At 36.3% G+C, this 19415-nt stretch overlaps 1 protein-coding gene across 1 annotated transcript in view; it reads left to right on the plus strand.

Moving 5' to 3' along the window:
• Nucleotides 1-19415, plus strand: part of LOC106181859 (uncharacterized) — a 32327-nt gene that overhangs the window by 12145 nt on the left and 767 nt on the right. Inside the window, exons 4-28 of the mRNA XM_087016827.1 lie at nt 5480-5525; nt 5668-5717; nt 5972-6069; nt 6350-6463; nt 7075-7191; nt 7712-7819; nt 8071-8269; nt 8575-8862; nt 9190-9609; nt 9925-10716; nt 11235-11369; nt 12175-12303; nt 12872-12946; nt 13418-13539; nt 14055-14156; nt 14391-14489; nt 14850-14883; nt 15061-15170; nt 15501-15696; nt 16852-16998; nt 17552-17637; nt 17963-18033; nt 18383-18438; nt 18662-18797; nt 19028-19101. Of these exons, the coding sequence (XP_086872953.1) occupies nt 5480-5525; nt 5668-5717; nt 5972-6069; nt 6350-6463; nt 7075-7191; nt 7712-7819; nt 8071-8269; nt 8575-8862; nt 9190-9609; nt 9925-10716; nt 11235-11369; nt 12175-12303; nt 12872-12946; nt 13418-13539; nt 14055-14156; nt 14391-14489; nt 14850-14883; nt 15061-15170; nt 15501-15696; nt 16852-16998; nt 17552-17637; nt 17963-18033; nt 18383-18438; nt 18662-18797; nt 19028-19101 (3804 nt within the window). The remainder of the gene's footprint in view (nt 1-5479; nt 5526-5667; nt 5718-5971; nt 6070-6349; nt 6464-7074; nt 7192-7711; nt 7820-8070; nt 8270-8574; nt 8863-9189; nt 9610-9924; nt 10717-11234; nt 11370-12174; nt 12304-12871; nt 12947-13417; nt 13540-14054; nt 14157-14390; nt 14490-14849; nt 14884-15060; nt 15171-15500; nt 15697-16851; nt 16999-17551; nt 17638-17962; nt 18034-18382; nt 18439-18661; nt 18798-19027; nt 19102-19415) is intronic.

Raw genomic sequence — 19415 nt, forward strand, 5'->3', positions numbered from 1 at the left:
TGGCGGCAGCGGTGGCGAATCAAAGGACCCACAAACCAGCAGCAATTATAAGTTACCGGTACAGTAAAGGTACAGCTGATAGCCGGGCAGGTACAGTGTCCGTCGATAGACTATACATAAGCCGTATTTATAACATTAGTCACTTTTAACACCTTGTAAGATGGCTAATCAACAAAGGGCCCCCAAGCAATGGTCTTTAACAAAGCAGGAATCAATGAACTCTTTCGAAAATTGGAAGCAAAATCTTCAGTATACACTCTCTTTGGACAGAAATTTTGCCCCCTTTTTAATTGAGGGTGTTACATGGCAAAAAAAATCAAGAGCCTCTCCTCTCCGTGGCTTCCAAGATGATGACGAAGAGGTTCCAAACAGCCGCACAGCACAACAAAAAGTTACTCAACTAGAATTGATGCTTGGACAAATAGCAAACTTTTGCCCGATTATATCTAGAAACACGATAGTGAAAAATTCAACATCTTTACCTAATATTTGGCAGGCCATTCGTCTCCATTATGGTTTTCAGTCAACGGGTGCACACTTCCTTGATCTCGCAAGCATCAAATTAGAGCACAATGAAAAACCAGAAGACTTATATCAGCAATTACTTGCCTTCATTGATGATAGCCTGTTGCAGGCAGGCGGCGGAATTTTACATCACGGTGAAATACCTACTGAAGATGAGGAATTGTCTCCTTCACTAGAAAACATGATCATTCTCATATGGTTAAAACTTATCCATAATGATCTTCCAAGAATTGTGAAACAGCGTTATGGCACTGAGTTAAGATCATGCACGGACATTAGCCTCGATCAAACCTGAAATTTCACAGGCATTGGAGTCCTTACTCGACGAGGTGCATACACAAGAGGGTGCTGAATTGGTGCGAGCTGCTGCTGTCCAAGTACATGAATCTCGCCCTATATTTTATCCTGGCAGTCGATCAAGTGAAAAAAGGGAGGAAAGTATGCCCATTGTGCAAGCAATCTGGGAGAACAAAAACTGATCATTTCCTCAGCACATGTAAGTTTCTACCTGAAGCTGACCGTAAATTCATGGTAAAGGCCAGGCAGCTGCATACTTTAGATGAAGGTCATTATACCAGTGATGATGAGCACATAAGTGAGGAAGAGCCTGATATCTATGTGAAACCAGATGTCCCCACTACAAGTATGGGTAGACGAGTACATGTGAAGCAATCACCTTATCTCAATGCATTTTATGATTACCACCCACTCAAGGTCACAATTGATTCAGGAGCAGAATCAAACATGATTCGTGAAAGTCTAGTCCAATATATTGGTGCTACAGTAGAAAAAAGCTCTCAGCGTGTATTCCAGGCAGATGGGCAGTCACCACTTAAAGTAAAAGGAGAAACATGTATTGAGTTAAATCGCAATGGCCATCACTTCACCCTACAAGTTTTAGTTGTTGAAGCTATGGATGTCGATATTCTAGGAGGTGTCCCATTCATGGAAGTAAATGACATTAGCATCAGACCTGCCAAATGCCTGATTACTTTGGGGGATGGCACACAATACACTTATGGTCAGGATAATAACACTGCCTCGAAGAGTGTTATTCGTCGCACACAAGCTTTTGTTCTGCGTGCTCCTACTCAGTCTACCGTGTGGCCTGGTGATTATATTGAACTTGAAATCCCAGAGGAATTAGGTCATGACTCATCTCTAGCCATCGAGCCCAGATCAGACTGCTCCTCAACACATGTGTCCAAGGTCGCACAACAATGGCCAAGCCCAGCCATGGTGTCAAGCATTGATGGGAGAATAAGGATCCAAAACACAACCACTGAGCCAAGAGCGTTAAAAAAACATGAGCATTTTTGTCAGGTGCTACAGGTTTTTTCTCCCGACAGTACTTACAATACAGAAGCACCTTTGAACCAAGGACATTCTGAGTGCGTTACTAAGCCCAAGGCATGTGATCATTCTGTTGCCATCCAGCTCGACCAGGATAATATACTTCCAGAAAAGATCCGCTCCCAATTCAGGCAACTTCACTCAGGGTTTAGCCATGTATTCGACCCACACTATAAGGGATACAATGGAGCATCAGGTCCCTTTAAGGCCATTGTAAACATGGGAAACGTACTGCCACCACAACGAAAAGGGCGGATTCCCCAATACGCTAGGGATAAGTTGGATGAACTACAGTGTAAATTTGATGACCTTGAAGCTCTGGGCGTCTTTGCCAGGCCGGAGGACGTTGGTGTCGTGGCGGAATATCTGAACCCTTCCTTTCTCGTGAGAAAACCCAATGGCAGCTACAGATTAGTTACAGCATTCGCTAAGGTAGGGCGATATTGCAAACCACAACCTTCCCTTTTGCCAGATGTCAATTCAACACTGCAAAGGGCCAGAATAATGCCCAACTGTCACATCTAACATCCAGCAGAGGGTAGTCTACCCCTCACTGGCTATTGTTGTCATATTAGTTTATCAATTTAGAACTTTGAGGGATGTTTATAAACAAACAAGTTAATTTAGTTCAATAGATACTGTAGTTTAAAGCGTTGAACTGTTTATATAGATATAAAGAGAGATAGAGAAAGAAGAAGAAATGGTCGCGCCAGTGTGGCTTGTCTTGTGACCTAGTTTTCCATTGGAGTATCGATTTGCAACTCACGTGTTATCGTTGGTGTTAATGTTTGAATACAATTTTGAAGTCTTTATCAGCGTGTTTCTTATTCTGTTGCTGAGACGTTTACACTTTACTGGCGAGAACACCTCTGCTCACAATAGGAGAATGTGCAAGGGGAGACAACTTAATTGGCTGTCAGACCAGAAATGGCCTTACTCGTGGTTTAAGATCATGTAAGACTATTTGTGAACTTAAATTGCACTTTAAGACCAAATCAAGCCCACTAGTGTATATTAATAAGAAATGTCCGGGATAGCCTATTTTGAACATCTGCGCAGCAGGTGACGTCAAACGAGACCTAGATTGGAGCGAGATTTCACGAGAGGTGGGGTTAAAATCTGCCAATGAAACTTCTCTCGCGGTCGGGCACAAGTCTATGTTATGGCGTTGTCATGTAATTTGAGATAGAGCAACGCAATGGTGAATTGCTAATGTTGTGTCGTAAGGTGCATTGCAGTTAAAGTTAAGCGAAAAAACCAGGAAAATGACCATGGATGACGGACATGACTGGCGAGAGAAGTGAAGTGAAGAAAGAGAAGTTGGGCTTGATTAGATTAAAAGGACTAATTGCCAACATATTTAAAGTACAGATCAGGTTGCAGCACGTCACTGGCTCCATGGCATCACCGTATAGACCGTATCATCAACGGTCGAGGGGCATATTAATAAGTAAGTTTTGTGTGTAGTTTACAGGACACCATGGTTTATTAATGTAATACAGTCCTAGTACTTGTGATTAATAATCAGTAACTATATCAGACAAATTCGCTTATACTATTCCTATCTCCATATAACGTGTACCTGATTATGAAATACTGGTGAACCTTCTACACCTATTAAGCATACACAATGTTCAGTTGCATTTGTAACATTCCATGCCGGGTGCTCAGTTATGATAATTGCAAGTAAGGTAGAAATTAGAGTTGGTATTTTACAACAACGTTTATCACATAATGATATTTATTTCAGAAAACTAAGTGAGTTATTTTTTATTTATTTTAGAGCATGACAGACACAGCACATGTTATTGAACCAGGCAAGAACTGTGAGAGTCATGTGGTCAGGATAATCAGATGTTGAAGATTGCTCAGTGTATATTAATCTCTTATGTCCTTAGTTATTATGTTGTTTACTTAATTATATCAGGATTCAACAGATGGCATTTTTGTCTGGGTGTCACTTACAGTATCAGGCATTTTCTTTATTGCTTCAAAATGAAATATTTGGTTTTATGAATATATATATAGGCCTTTGTATTGTACTGCACTAGTGATTTAATGAAGAAAATTATTTTTCTTGCTAGTATCATTCTTGTGTTACTGTAGTGACTTTTTTTAATAACTATATGACACCTGTTTTTCATACCATCTACTCAGATCACAAATACAAGTTCGCCTGTGATGTGTTGATTTGTTGCATTTGTGTATAATTGTCAATAAAATGCAATGATTTTGTGAAAATTTCAACTTATATGTTGTCCATTTTAATACTTTCTTTTGTCATCTTTCCTGTCATTAAAGTCGGATCTAATCACAATGAAACTTACATTTTGTGAATGCTATCCATTCGTTTCTATAGCATCATTTTCATAAGTAAATAATTGAAGAAAATTAACTTTATGATCAAACTCGAGCCTTTTGAATTAGTTACTATAAATTTAGTGAAATTAAAACAAAGATGCAGGCAAGTCTAATGTTCTGATATGCCAACCATCAGTAAATGAAATGTCAAATGATTTTATTTTACTTCTTTATAAATAAAGTTTAAAAGTAAAACATTTATAAAAATAAATTAGTTGCAGTTATAAAGCTTTTGTTGTTCAAACGGATCTTATGAAATGACCAGTCAATGAAGAACAATCAAAAATGAACAATATCTTTAATATGTCTATTTTGCATCCACTGGCATGTTTAGACAAGCATCTCTTTAAAACCCCAAAGACAGTAATATAAATTGACAATTTAAAAATGAAAAAGAGTGGATAACTATATAAAGTTCTTGACATCTACATCAGGGAAATAGTGAAAATGGAAGTTTGTAGCCAACACCGATTGAAGAATATTTGCAAAATAACAGAAGTAGGAAATTTTATATTGCAATACGCTGGAGTTAATAATTTAAATTTAGTAATTATGATAACCTAAGAATGAAGCAATTAAGCCCTCGACAGCACTGAATTACTTTATTTACAAATGTCCAATGCTTGTAGAATGTACATGGACCTACTTTCAACATTGATCTCATTGAAAGCAAAACAGTCATGTGGGGGCATCATCCGTCCGATTCTCATTCAATCCTAGCCACTTTCATCTAAAAGGTATGCGTATCAACGGGCATGGTAACTAATGTCATTTTCCTGTACCACAAGCAAGTATCTGGTCATGTAGCCTGTTTAACATGACCTTTGCTGCGTAGTACGTCCTCCGGGTGAATTTTGCTTTGCAAGCATCATTGGCTCTTAGCTTGGCAAATTCAACATGTCAGTTGTACGTACATATTATATCAATACTTTTTCTTTATAAAGTGAAAAAGAACAAGCCTGTAGCTCAAAAATGTGTAAGTTCAGCTATTTTTCAAGTAAAGAAATCGCTGCTCTACTTCTTTGTGGTCTCCATATTTTAACCCCACCTCAAGGCAGATCTCGTAAAATCACGGGGAAACTTGGTCTTCTCGTTGAGAACCCGGACAGCCTCTATTATAGTCATGCATAGTCATTTCAGAAAAATTCATGTTCATTTTTTTGTTCAGTGTATATAGATGATGTGTGTTTTGTGTTTATTGTTTGTCTGTATTATTTAATATATGGGGTCCCTTTTTCAGAAAGTGAAACTGATAGAAAATCAGACAGTGGTGGTGACTTCATGGGGTAAGATTTTAGTCTTTATTTTGTTCATCAGATAATGAGACAATTTTATTTTAAAAAAATGTTACTTTTTTAATTGACATTTGCTAAAATGAAACAGATTAAAGTTTTTTGATTTTCTAAGTTTCCAAATGTAATTTTTCAGGCATATTCATCCCGCCGATGCAGTATGTATTACAGATGCTGCAAGTACAGGTAATTACGCTGAGATAGGTGGTTAAGAATATTGGGAAGAACAATATATTGTACTTTGTCATGGAATATGATTTAATATGATAACTTAATCATAATCTAAACAAGATGTTGCATCAATTTTATCAATAGTGTATTAACTCTTGTCTGTAATCCAGGCAAAAAGAGTAGTTTGAATTAACACATTTTTGCACATGCCGCTGAAGTATGATATTGCAGTAAGCTAGTCATAAATCCGATTCCTCTTTCATAAAAAGAACAAGCAGACACAAGTTATTTTATTGAAAACAACACCTTAGACCTTGGTAGAGAAGGAAGAGGTTCCCTAATACAGCAAGAGTCATGCTCTGCTAACGTATGTATTGGTTCAGGTTGAGTGGTCCGTGTATGAGGAGGCAAATTGTTCTTCATTTCGGCAGTGCTCCTATCCCCTAATATATGGCCTCAAGATCGAGTTAAAGAGCTCAGGTTATTCTCTTCATTTGATAGATTTTCCTTAATTCTACAATGTATAATATAATTTGTAAATATGGTAATTTTCTTTCAAATTACATATAAACACAAGTATAGCTTGTCATGTCATGTTTTATCATACTTGTGGGCAGAAGTAACATACTATTCATTTTCAAAAATAGGTAGAGCCACAAAGTGAAGCAAACAGACCTAACCCGTTGGGGGAGGGGAATGAACACGTTGATGCAAACCCTAGCTTCAGCCCAGGAATGGTTCAGCACTACAGGGATCAGGAGGTAGAAAAAAAAAATTTCCTTTATTTTTAACATGCGTCTTGATATTATCACTCACACAATAGTGACACAAAATATCATTCTAGGATTAATTTTGAGTTTATGTCTGCAAAAGCGTTTTTATAATACTGCTACATAATACTGCTACAGTTCAGCTTTTAAGTTTAAAATAGTGAAAAGATTGGTAAAGCACTTAGAGACCACCCCAGGTCTAATTATACAGTAACAATCAATAACAGATCATCTTTCTAAACTAAACTTTTCCGTTTATGAATATTTTTCTTCTTCTTCTCCTTCACCATTGCTCATGATTCTTGACATTATTTTAGGAGTAACATTGTATTATGTGCAATAATTTTAAATGTTAAACCCGTAAAAGATCATTGGAACCAGAACAAGATCCAGGCTACCCCTTAAAGTTAATGACTTGTATATACATCCACTTTAAACCACTTTTAACAGTAATAAAGTTTTCACCAAAATCAGTCCATAGCATTTTTCATAATATTGCTAAGAACAAAAGCGCAGACAAACCAAAGTTGTCAAAAAACTAACTTCCTTGGCGTATGTAAAATATATCTCTGTAAAGAAACACTGGTATTTGTTTTTGACAGGGATTACACAATAATACTGTCCCAAAAAGATTGAATGGAGAAGATGCAAGAGAAGAAACGACCCCAAAAGGTGTCGCTAGTGCAGCAGTTGGAGGAAACGCCCCAACAGGAGACGAGGTATAATTAGAATATATATATATATATATATATATATATATATATATATATATATATATATATATACCTGTATATATATATATATATATATTGCTTATTGAAAAAATGCAATGTGTCTTTCCTATTTTATCTACCATGGAGGTTATTGGGCAATAGAGAAGCGAGAGCTCCTCCTCTAGATAAGCATTATATTAAATAAATTTCATGTTTGGAATAGTAATATTTTAACATATATATAGTAATAAATTCAGCTGAATTGTGATAACACAAGGGTTCCATAGATTACAGGCGAAGGGTATAAATTTATGTTTAAAATTCAAAATTGATGTCGAAAACTAATTCATATTTGCAATCATAGTTGCAAAAGTAAGTGAAATGTAATGTTACAGGTAAACATTGTTTTGTTGGAATGTACCTCATGAACTTGTTCCTGTACTGACTGTAAACTACGTGACATCAGAGTAAAAAGAAAAAAGGTCAAGTTTATGTGGTTAGTGTTTAGAACTTTGGACTCTTTTAGGGGTTACATGATGATACAATCCCAAAGAATTTAAACGAAGAAACTCCAAGTGAAGAAAATACCCCCACAGCTGCAGTTAGTACCGTAGGCCAAACACCTGAAAATGAGGTATAATTATGACTTTTAAGAAGTCATGTCCTACTGGTGACATGGTGTTTTATTTAGGAATAATTTTTCAGCAAAAATATTGTTTGAATTTATCATTAAGATTTTTTGTGATAATGCTGCTGGGTAAATCCATAACCTAAAGAGAATAGACATTCCCATTTCTTTAAGTTATCAAATCATTAAAACGCTATATTTCAAGATACATATTATATATATATTGTAGAACATGTTCCATGATTTATATGTTATAGCCTCCTGGTGGTGATGCTGGCAGTGATACAGGACTTAAGCTGACTCAAAATGTACCACAAACACTGCAAATCCCTGAAAACTGCTGTGCAGAATGTACTGCCAGACAGGAAGCAGAAAGAAGAAATGGAGAATGCCATTGTAATGGAATGCAACAACTATCCACTAACCCTAAACGTGACTTCAAGAAGTACATTGAAGGTTTGTAATTGTAACTTGCCAACTTTTATAGTATGTCAAAGAGTCGTCATTTATGTATTGCATTTCTTATTTTGGTGCTTGTACTAAGCAAAGACTCGCTGACAGTTCGATGACTGTGTGACGTCTTATAACTAGTTTATAAGTTATCATATCTTTACCAGCCAAATTATAATAATTTTATCAACTTTCATTTTGCGTGTATATGTAGTCGTTTACATCTAAAAGTGGCAAGTTTAAACATAATTAAGTGTCAAATATTGCTTTTGTCTTTTTTCTGATAGGTTTGTGCATTCTTTTACTTGTAGATGGTAACAAGGAGTTAGAGAATCGGAACCGGAAGGCCCTTAGGGAAAATCTTTGTTATTTGATATGTTATCTGCAACCCGTTATTGATGAGGTGGCACTTTATATGTTCAGCCACTTGGTTCTGTCTGATCGCCAAAGAGAAAAGATTGCAAGTAAAACCACTGAGACGGACAAATGTGAGCATTTAGTGACAAATGTCCTGTTACACTCCAGCGAGAAAGCATTCTGGGTCTTTATACAGGCATTAGAAGACAACAACTGCGAGTTCATTGTTGACCAGTTACTTGGTAAGGTTCTTTATAATCTCATTAATTGCTTTTTAGCAGAGTTCTCTAGAAAAAAACATTGACCTAAACCAGAGGGGGCTTATTAACAGAGAACTTGCTCATAGTTGGTAATTTTATCCACAGTTTCAGTGTCCTGCAGATGATTTTTACCACCCTTAGGTAGTTTTTGAATTAATAAACAAAATTACATGAGTCGAATTCTGAACAACAGGTTGTTTGCCATTGATAAAGATCCAGTTAACATTACCATATGCCAGAGATGAGCTATCGTCTTTTTATAGATAAGCATATTTAATCCATCATAATATTTCTTCCATGGTTTTTTAGGAAAACCCAATGATGTTACTGGACATATTAGGGCTATAGTTGGTATTCTGGAAGAAAGGAAAACATCAGAAGATGCTCAAATAGTATCACACACTGTTGATGAATACATATTTAATAACCCTGACATAAGCAGACAGATGGTAGACTCCATACGAAACGCCTTGGCAGAATGGAACTTGATGGTCACTGGTTTATCGAGAGGATCCATTTTGATAAATATGAAGTTTTACACTGTCGAACAATTAGATGCATTCTGGATGTGGGTTAAAAGTCGGCGACCTTCACCTTTATCAACGTCCTTGACCGAGGTCATTCTGACTGAGGAAATTCGAAGTATGGTTCCAGAAAATCTTGTCTTATCTTTGAGTACAAACATGGGTCTGGATGAGTATTTGAAGAAGAGGCGTAGATTACTTCATGGTAAGTGTCCAGTATGCATAATTCAACAGCCAAAAGTAAAGTTCTCCCATCTGCATTAATTGGAACTTCTATTTTTCAATTTTTTGTAATGTCAATTTTGATATTTTAGTAGTTTTTACTTCTGATACCAGTCACTTTCTCGTACGGAAGTCACTAACACAAGTTAGCTGGTGCTCCCAGAGAACATTGAACTAAAATAATGGCTTTTCAATATAAATGAAAAAAGGCATTCATTATATTCAATACTGAGAATAAAATAGATGGTGAATAGTAAAAGTACAACGTGGGATATTAGAATCCACGGTATTATTTTAGGTGATCTGCCGATGACGTCAGATGACTTAAACTTTGGTAAACGCCCACTGAAAGAGCACAATCAAAGCTTGTCGTGGCTAGACATTACCGGCGAAATGAAAATGGAAGTTAATCCAAAACTTCTTCTTGAGTGGGCATATGAGAGTGGATATTATGACCCCCTTCCTTTGCTCACTGTGAAGTTTCCACAGACTTTTACTGGCTATGACGAGAAAGATTTCAGAATAGAAAGACTCCACAAACTTATAACATACAAAAATGGTCAAATATCACAGTTGATTACAAAATTGTCAAAAACAGAGCATAAGTTGAAAAAAGCAGAAGATGCATTGGTTAATATAATGAATCAACATCAAGATTCATTAATTACATATAAAGTCCAGCAGCATCGTGTTGCAGAAGAAGACCACCATAACATAGACAACAAACCAGAACTTGGGGCTCATCGGATAGGGCCAGATTCGCAAATAGCACCGCCAATGAATGCTCCCAATGGTGAGGTCAACAATGATAAGGGTGACACTCGGAAAAATATTATTGTTGATGTGGAGGAGCTAAAAGAGATTGAATCACTCGCAAGTGGAGGACACACAGAGCCAGTGTGTGGTAGTAAGGTGGATGATAAAATACGTCCATGGATAGAGTCAGATACGCAACTCCCAATGGGAAGCACAGGTGGATACAACACTGATAAAGATGGTGTTCAGAAAAATGCCAGTGTTGATCTGGACCAGGCAAAAGAGAGTGACTCACAAGCAAGTGGTAGACACTCAGCGCCAGTGTATGATGATAGTAAGGGCCCGTTCATATGAAAAATCTATTTTCTAAAAATCAATTTTCTATTCGCTGTATCTTGTGATCACGGTCTGTGCCCTAAAATACCTCACAGTGTAATTACTGGCAGCGCGACCCAGTTACTTCCAAAGCTGTAATTAATTCTCGGCTGCACTCAGAGTAATCACAAGATACCGCGAATAGAAAATAGATTTTTAGAAAATAGACGTTGAATGTGAATGGTATCTAAGTTGAAGCAGTTTCCCATATTAAACATGGCTTGTTATTCTCGTTCTCTTTTACAGTAGTATAATACGTGCATAGAGTTTTCATAGTTAACACCAAATCTGCTGCTGTTGACTCAAAGTTTCACAAACATAAATGTTTGGTATGGAATTTTCTGAAAAATAGGGGACATTTTTTGGGTAATTTTGGCCCTCAGTTTACTATGTTTTATTCCATTTTTGCAAGTGTTGGTTTGTGTACGATGAATTATGTGCTATATTATTTTAGCATCTGTATATTTTGCTAAACAGGTGATTTCCATGGAGGTCGAGTATACGGAGAGCGGGTTCATGGTTTAAGTACAGTGATTTGTGTGGATACTTCTGGGAGTATGGAAGGAGAAGCTTTCACTGACATGAAAAATGCAATACACAAGATTCTTGATGGTGAGATACCCGCATAAGATGTTACATATGTGGTCTTTATTGTGACACACTGTTTAATGTGTCTTCTTTCTAGAATATATACAGGGTACATTTAAGAACTAATAAACTATTTAAAAACTTTCATAATACAATTATTACCTCCGCCAAGAAGGTTATGTTTTTACCCCTGTTTGTTTGTCATCAGCATAACTCAAAAAGTTATGGATGAATTTGGATGGAATTTTTAGTGTAGGTCAGAAATGAGTTAACTTACAAGTGATTAGTTTTTGGTGCTGATCTGGATCAATAATTAAAAATAAAAAGTTATGGATCAATTTTGATGAAATTTTCAGGAACTGTCAGAAATGGGCCAAAGAACAGATGATTAGTTTTTGGTGGTAATCTGGATCAATAATCAATCTATAATCAATAACCAATCAAAAATAAAAAAACAAGTTATGGACTGATTTTGATGAAATTTACAGGAACTGTCAGAAGTGGGCCAAGGAACAGATGATTAGTTTTTGGCAGTGATCCAGATCAATAATCAATCAATAATCAAAAAAAATAAATCATTATAGAATGAAAATATAGGGGTGGAAAGGCATTGGATGGAGACTTTGCTTCCTTGGCGGAGGTTTGCACTCTCTGAGTGCTTTTCTAGTCATTCTGTGCACTTACTTTATCTGAAATGTTCATACTAAAAGCTTTGTCTGAAGATGTTTATACATGCATTTAAAATCATATTTCATTTTTATTGAAATTAATTGGAATTTAAACAAAACCAATAACTGAATTAATAGGAAGATTCCTTATTGTATTGCAGACGCAGAGTACACGCACAATGTGTATGAATTCAAGGAGTTGATTGGGCTTGTACAGTGCGGGTCAGGGTCAGACGGTCATACTGTTGTGAGTTTAACAGACAACTATAACCAGATAAGAAGGGCACTAGGTAGGTGCAGGAGAGAACATGGTATTCTGGCATTGCAAGGTTTCCCAAAAATTATTGACTGGTTTGGCAGAATATTTTTTTATCCAATATTCAAGTTATTTTACCTGTCTCAAAAAATAATTGCTTAGTTGGCTCTACAAGCCTCTCTCCAAAGATTAATCTCATTATATTGCAATTTAAATTTTATATTTACTTAAGAAAGTGTACAGAGGGCAAACCAACTTTGGGAGGGGTGATTTTATCACTTAGATATCTGGTTAAAACAGGTATAAGTCACTCTGTAAGTACACTTCAAATATAAGTAATTTATTTTGAGCCTGAATATTTAGCATACAACGATATAATTAATTAAAGTATCATACATGTACCTTAACATATTTTCTCTTAAGTGTGAGTTTGTGTGTGAGTGCTGTTTCGAACCTTTTTGTATTTTCATATATTTGTGATGTATTGTGTCAATGATAAAAAAGGTTTGTGTATGTGAGAGAGAGAGAGAGAGAGGACCAAAATTGTCGAATGGCAAGTGCATATTTCTAAATGATAACAAAAGAATTGATATTTATTCCAGATCGTCTGAGTCCAAGCGGAATGAGTCCTTTAGCAACAGGCATCAGGGAGGCCGTACACGAACTAAAGCGACACTGTAAGTTATGCCTCATTTTCAGTTGCAAGATTTGTACAAACCCATATACTTTACCTTCTACCAGGGCCGAAGTTATTATTCCATGGACATTATTGCTGAGACTAACAGAACAGAGAATATAGACATCTATTTAACCAGAGACATATCTGTTAATATTTAGTGAAAAATCAGTATGTGGCCCTGGTAGAGGGTATGTTCACTGGACCATTTTACATATATAGGTCTTCATTTTCAAGGACTGTAGTCCCATATCAAGCCATACACGTACATGAATTACGTAGGTGTATTACGCGCGACTATTGTTCAAAATTCTGAATAGTTGTTGTTATTAGGCTAAACCTGTTATCGGCTTACATTAAAACTGTTGAGTCCCACGTTTTTATTTGTAACCTGTAAATGTTTTATCAGAATTATTACCATTTTATAGTATTTATTCTAAGTACATTTGGTAATGTCATATAATTATTGTAGCTAGCGTCCTGGTAGTTAGCAGACAGATGGTGCCATCCAGGCTTTTGGTTTTCACCGACGGCATACCAACGGATGAGAATGACTATGGGAGCACTGTTGACTTAACCAGGGCGTCCACAGCGGTATGTGACTTGTGGTATTTGCTAAGATAACATGCTCTTATGTTACGTTTGGGACGTTAGCCCCCGGGATGGAGCAACTGACTAGACTTGGTGTTGTATAATATCAAAGATATGAATTTTCATGGTCACTTTTTCACTTGACAGGTTTATATTATTTTGCCATTATCTGGAGATTTCATCTTTCAACTAGTACTTACCAAGTAGCGGGCATAACAAAACTGAGGTTTGCGTAACAGGAAGTCCGCCCTCCATTTTGTTATAATGGTTAGGGTTAGCTTGACCTAAGTGGGTTAAAATTTAGGGTGAGGCTTACCATTTAAAAATGAATTGGAACCGGACTATATATGGAATGTGTAGGGTTGGAATAATGGATATTCCATGAATTGTTTAGCATCTGTTTCTAACAATGGCATTATTAGTGAGTCCACGGTCATTTGCCAGCCATCTATTAAACAGTTTCAGGAGATAGTGTATCTTCACTGTTGCTTCATGGATATATTAATATTTGTCTTCAGGGTAAATATAAAGTCATGACTGCTGTCCAGCGTCCATTTAATGAACCTGTGTCACTCCAAGCCCGGATAAATTTCATTGGATGTGGAAAAAAATGTGACAGGGTAGGCATAAGTGATGTTTTAAATTGTTTATTCTTTCTTTTAGTTCGAATTAAACTAATAATCCGCAAAACTTTTTTTTTCAAACAAACTGGCCTATTTGTTTGGGATATGTAATTATCGTTTATTTCCTGAGCAGGATAATGCATATGATTATAATAGGGAAGAAATGGCTAAACTTGCGTGACACTTAGAATTAAAACGTAACATTCTTCTAGCTAACCAATGTATCTTCAGGTGTTTCTAGAGAACGCTGCCAAGGCAGGAAGGGGGAAATTCTTCAGAGCAGACGATGAACTTGATGTCCGCCGACTGGGTGGATACTACAGACGACTGGTGGGAGATTATTGATCTTTTTGAGATTTTTTGATAATAATTAATTGATTTTAACTGAAACACGAGTGTTTAGCTGTAACTTTAAGCAAGACAATCAGTGATACAGTGTGAAATAGTTACAAACATCTTAATACAGTTACCAAGTTATTTGTGCTAATTAAAGCTTTAAGTAATTTACTGTTGCATGGATCATTTAAGAAATGTTTTATTTTCAATATACAACATAATTTATATCACTTCCGTTTCAAATGATAAAAGAGCATTCAGTAAAAATAGATGTATTAACAAATTTTAATAAAAAAGATAACAACAAATGTATGATATAAAATCTTTGTGAATTTATCTTTCATCTCTTTGTAGGTTTGGGTTTGCAGATTCATCTGTCCTTTCCGAGGTAAGAAAGCAGAGAAAGGGCGAACAAATCTTTTGTGTCTAATTTTTGTCAATCCTTATATAAATATTATGCATTTCTGTTATAATTTATCTGGTCTCTTGCTCACAGAACATAGTCCACATTATTTTGGTACTCGGTTAAACATACTTTAATTTCCTGCTTTGATTTTTTATATAGAAAAGGAATTCATCAACCAGTTAGTAAATACCAAAAACACCTTTTCAACATGGATGCGCGCCACCAAGAGCACGGAAATATTTGACACAGATCTGAGTGATTTTGATATGGTAATAATAGAATAACCAGTTTGATAATAAATACCATACGTTATTTACACCAAAATATTTCAATGAGCAACACGTAAAATGTAACTTGCATTATTTAAATCTTGCCATTGCTCCTGACATTGGTTGTGACATGGTAGCACCCCCTGTAGTTATTATTGAGCATTTTATAATGAAAACATCGTATGTAAATAGTGCCTTCTTTCTGGCAGTCCTAGTGTAACTTAATTATAAATGTAAAAACATAAAGTTGTCAGTGCAGTAGCATATAAGATATAAGATATAAGAGGTAACATACACCGTGAGATTGTGGAAACATTTGTCCATTTTCAGGATGAAATGTATGAAATATTGCAAGAGCTGATTGGTCCCAAAGCGCTGACAGATCTGGATGTGGAGGACTTACAGAGGACAGCACTTATACAGCGTGAACTGCCACTGGGGATACGTGTGAGACAAGGACCTGACTGGAAATATGGTGACCAAGATAATAACGGTCCTGGGACAGTGTCTGGGTATGAAAAGGGAGGTAGGTGAAGTCTATGGGCGGCCAAAAGGGCAAAAAATCATGTCGTCGATTCAGTTATGTTTCGTCGATTCACTGCCTTCCCATCGATTCAGTTTCAAGTTTAAACGATCCTGTCATAAATTCAACATCTACACTCATCAATTCAACTGTCAAACATTTTTCATCTATGGTGTATTAATTAAAACCAATGCTGTGACTATTTTCGTCGATCGTGTAACTATTCTCGTCGATCTTCAAACTATTTGCGTCGATCGTGTAACTATTCTCGTCGATCGTCTAATCTCGTCGATCGTGTAACTATTCTCATCGATCGTCTCATCGATCGATCGTCAGAGGGCGCTGCGGTAGCAGCACGTGCTTCTGTCTGTCAATCACGCAAATTTTTTACTCAGCCAGCCATGGTCAGAGTTGAAAACAACTAGAAAATAATGTCCCTACAACCGAATAGATTTTAATTGTTAACAACTAAAATTGAAATTGTTGAAAAAATGTTCTTATTTCACTAGCAATCATTTTGTTGTCTGCCTTTTTGATAGTCATGTGATAGGCCAATGTGCTACCGCAGCACCCTCTGGCAATAGATCGATGAGATGATCGGCGAGAATAGACGATGGATGAGAATAGTTACACGATCGAGGAGATTAGTTGGACGATCGAGGAGATTAGACGATCGACGAATATAGTTACACGATCGACGAAAATAGTGACAGCATTGGTTTTAATACACCATAGATGAGAAATGTTTAACAATTGAATTGACGAAAGTAGATGTTGAATTTATGACAGGATCGTTTAAACTTGAAACTGAATCGATGGGAAGGCAGTGAATCGACGAAACATAACTGAATCGACGACATGATTTTTTGCCCTTTCGGCCGCCCATAGAAGTCCTTTGAAAATGAAATGATAAGACGCTGATGGTTTAGAGGCCGGCTAGTCCTATGTCAAAAACAGCAACTTAATTACGAATAACAACAAGCTTGAGGATCATCCGCTTGCATTTGCCACTCGTACATCTTTTTTTGGCTGAAAACACGTAGTTACATTTGACCTACATGTACTTTACAATAATAAACATTTTAATCACTTCAAAGTGCATCTCTGCCTGTTTTATCTGCATTTTACATACATGTGCTTTTTATCCAATTATACAAGGTTGGGTTAGAGTCCAGTGGGACCACAGCAATGAAGAGTTTGTCTATCGGTATGGTCACGATGGACGTAGAGAAGTGCAGGCGGTGAATGAGCCACGCATCCTTAGGGATGATGAATTCATTAAACCTGGTGTAAAAGTCAGACGAGGTAATTATAACTTAATGTACATTTTTTTTTGGCTGCCTTTTTTGCTAGGTTTTTGTATAAAAGAAAATGGGGGAATAATTGCAGTCCTGGGAAGAGACTTTCATAAGTATAGCTCTCATTTCTTGAAGGTGTCTTGTAGAACATGGATGTAATGACATGGTAATAACTCTGGATTTTAACTGTTGTTGGAAAAAAAATTATTATAGTTTCAAAGGCAGAATGCGGCTGGTGAAATACCTTGCCAGATGTGGTCAGTATTGGCATTTAGTTAAGTGGTATGAAAGGAATGGGTTCCCATGCCTAGATCAATCCATCTGGATCGACCTAACTCCCTGGGGGTTCAAGCTAAATTGCTATCATCTGAAGAGGCTTAAACGTCTGTCACTCCTACCGAATCAGCTAGGGGGTAATTATCCTTCTTGCATGCTCGGGCCTCTCTGGTAGCAGATAGCAATTAAGTGAGACCCCCCGAGAAGATAGATTGATCCAAATATCTGTGGGAATGGTCCAGTAATCTTCTGTAAATACTGTCACTGCCCTGTCATACTTTTAGGTCCACACTGGAACGCTGGCAATAATGACGGAGGTCCTGGAAGTATTGGCACTGTTTACAAAGTAGAAGAAGCTGGAATAGTTTATGTAAGTTAAACTGATAAAGAACAATTCAGTGTCATACTATTATGCATAACTTCTGGAAGTATGAAAACGACAAAATAATTCGTAATCTAGATGCATAATTGATTATACCATCACACCACATATACACGCATACATTCTGTTACTTTTGAGTGCTTTTCATTTGTTGTACAATAATATGTGCAACAAAAGTTCTGTAACCAAAAAGGCCAGGAAATCGAGAAATATACTTTTTATTGTAAATATCTCTTGAAATTAAACTGTGGGTAAAGGTGGTTTCCCTATTCTCTTTTTGAGTTATTCAAACAATTATTTCCTAATTTTGTAGGTTCTTTGGCCGACGCGGGTGGCAAGCAACCATCGCTATGGTTATGATGGGCGATTTGAAGTTGAGCTGGTGTAAGAATTTTTCCACTAATTAACAAAATGCTTATTTTTTTTACTTCTTTTTTGTTTCATGGCAGTGATCAGGTCTGGTTTTAACCTTATTTTCATCTCATTGTCATTTTACCTTCACCTAAATGATATGATTATATACCAGTACTTAAACTTGTGGTATTGTTCATGTTTAATCTAGAGATAACAGTAACACTGTGTCAGTAGTATAGGCAATTTTTTGGTAAATACGGCTAAAAGTAAAAATCTAGTCAATTTGCTTGACGTTCAGAGAAAGCTTTTTGCATCTGCGAGTGAGTGGCATTATTCTCTTAATCAAGGTTGTATCAATTAATAAACTATATTCATATAGGGAGGAGTCTACTCAACATGAAGGTGATGAGGACGGTTCAGGTTTTATTACAGATGGTGAGTTTGCTGTTTGATACTGCTTTCAAAGCTTTGGTCTTTAATCGAAATGTTTTTCCTAGAATGAAATACTAAATTTGAAACACAATCGTTCGGTAAGTGTTATAATTTTGACCATTGTGTCTGCAAAATTCTAATAAAATTGATCAAATATCACATGCATTTTTGTTTTCATCCGTGTACATAAACAACAAATTAAAGCCCCCCACACTGTATCCTTCAGATGGAAAGGTTGCCCTGTGGCAGTGGAATTCTAATGGAAACTGGACTGCGTACCCCAAATATGTGAACACAAAACTGGAGCGCTCTTATCGAACACGTCCATCCACTAGTGTTGAAGTTAACGTTGCTGGGCTTTGGTGAGTATCTCGTTTCTGTCTTACCTTTTAAAACTGCCTTTGAAAATAACAAAAACGCAACATACTGAAAGGTTTTTGTTTTACAATTTAATTCAGAACAAATATTTTATTAAAATTAGGTAACTATTTCGGAAACTTGACTTTGGAAGAACTCTTTAAGTTTCAGTGTTACCCAAAGCATACAGCATTCCATTGTTACCTTTATTGATTACAAAAAAATCTCATTTCAGTCAACGCATCAACTTTGAGAGTATGACAGCGCTATGTACAGACATCAATGAAACCTATGAAATCCAGAGAACTGGTCAGTTCTATTATAATTATTATTAATATTATTATTAGAAAACTGAATATGTTGGCATGAGATATCCCCCTAAACAGGGCTTTGTTTCGATGATTTTTTTTTTTCACCAGAACTCTCATGGATTGCTGATCGAAACTTTATCTAAAATTTCCATTGGTTATTTTAACTCTTAATTCAATCATTTCACTACTCTTTGCCAAAGTGCGTTTTTAAATTTACTTTCAAATTGATGACCTCTGCTCACGTGTATCGTTACCTTAAAATGAAATAAAAAATGTATTCATTAAAAAGACAAATGAATTTAGGCCCTTTAG

This window comes from Lingula anatina, chromosome 7 (genome assembly GCF_051362555.1).
Source record: "Lingula anatina isolate TDL-2025a chromosome 7, LinAna3.0, whole genome shotgun sequence".
NCBI classification, from domain to species: Eukaryota; Metazoa; Brachiopoda; class Lingulata; order Lingulida; family Lingulidae; genus Lingula; species Lingula anatina.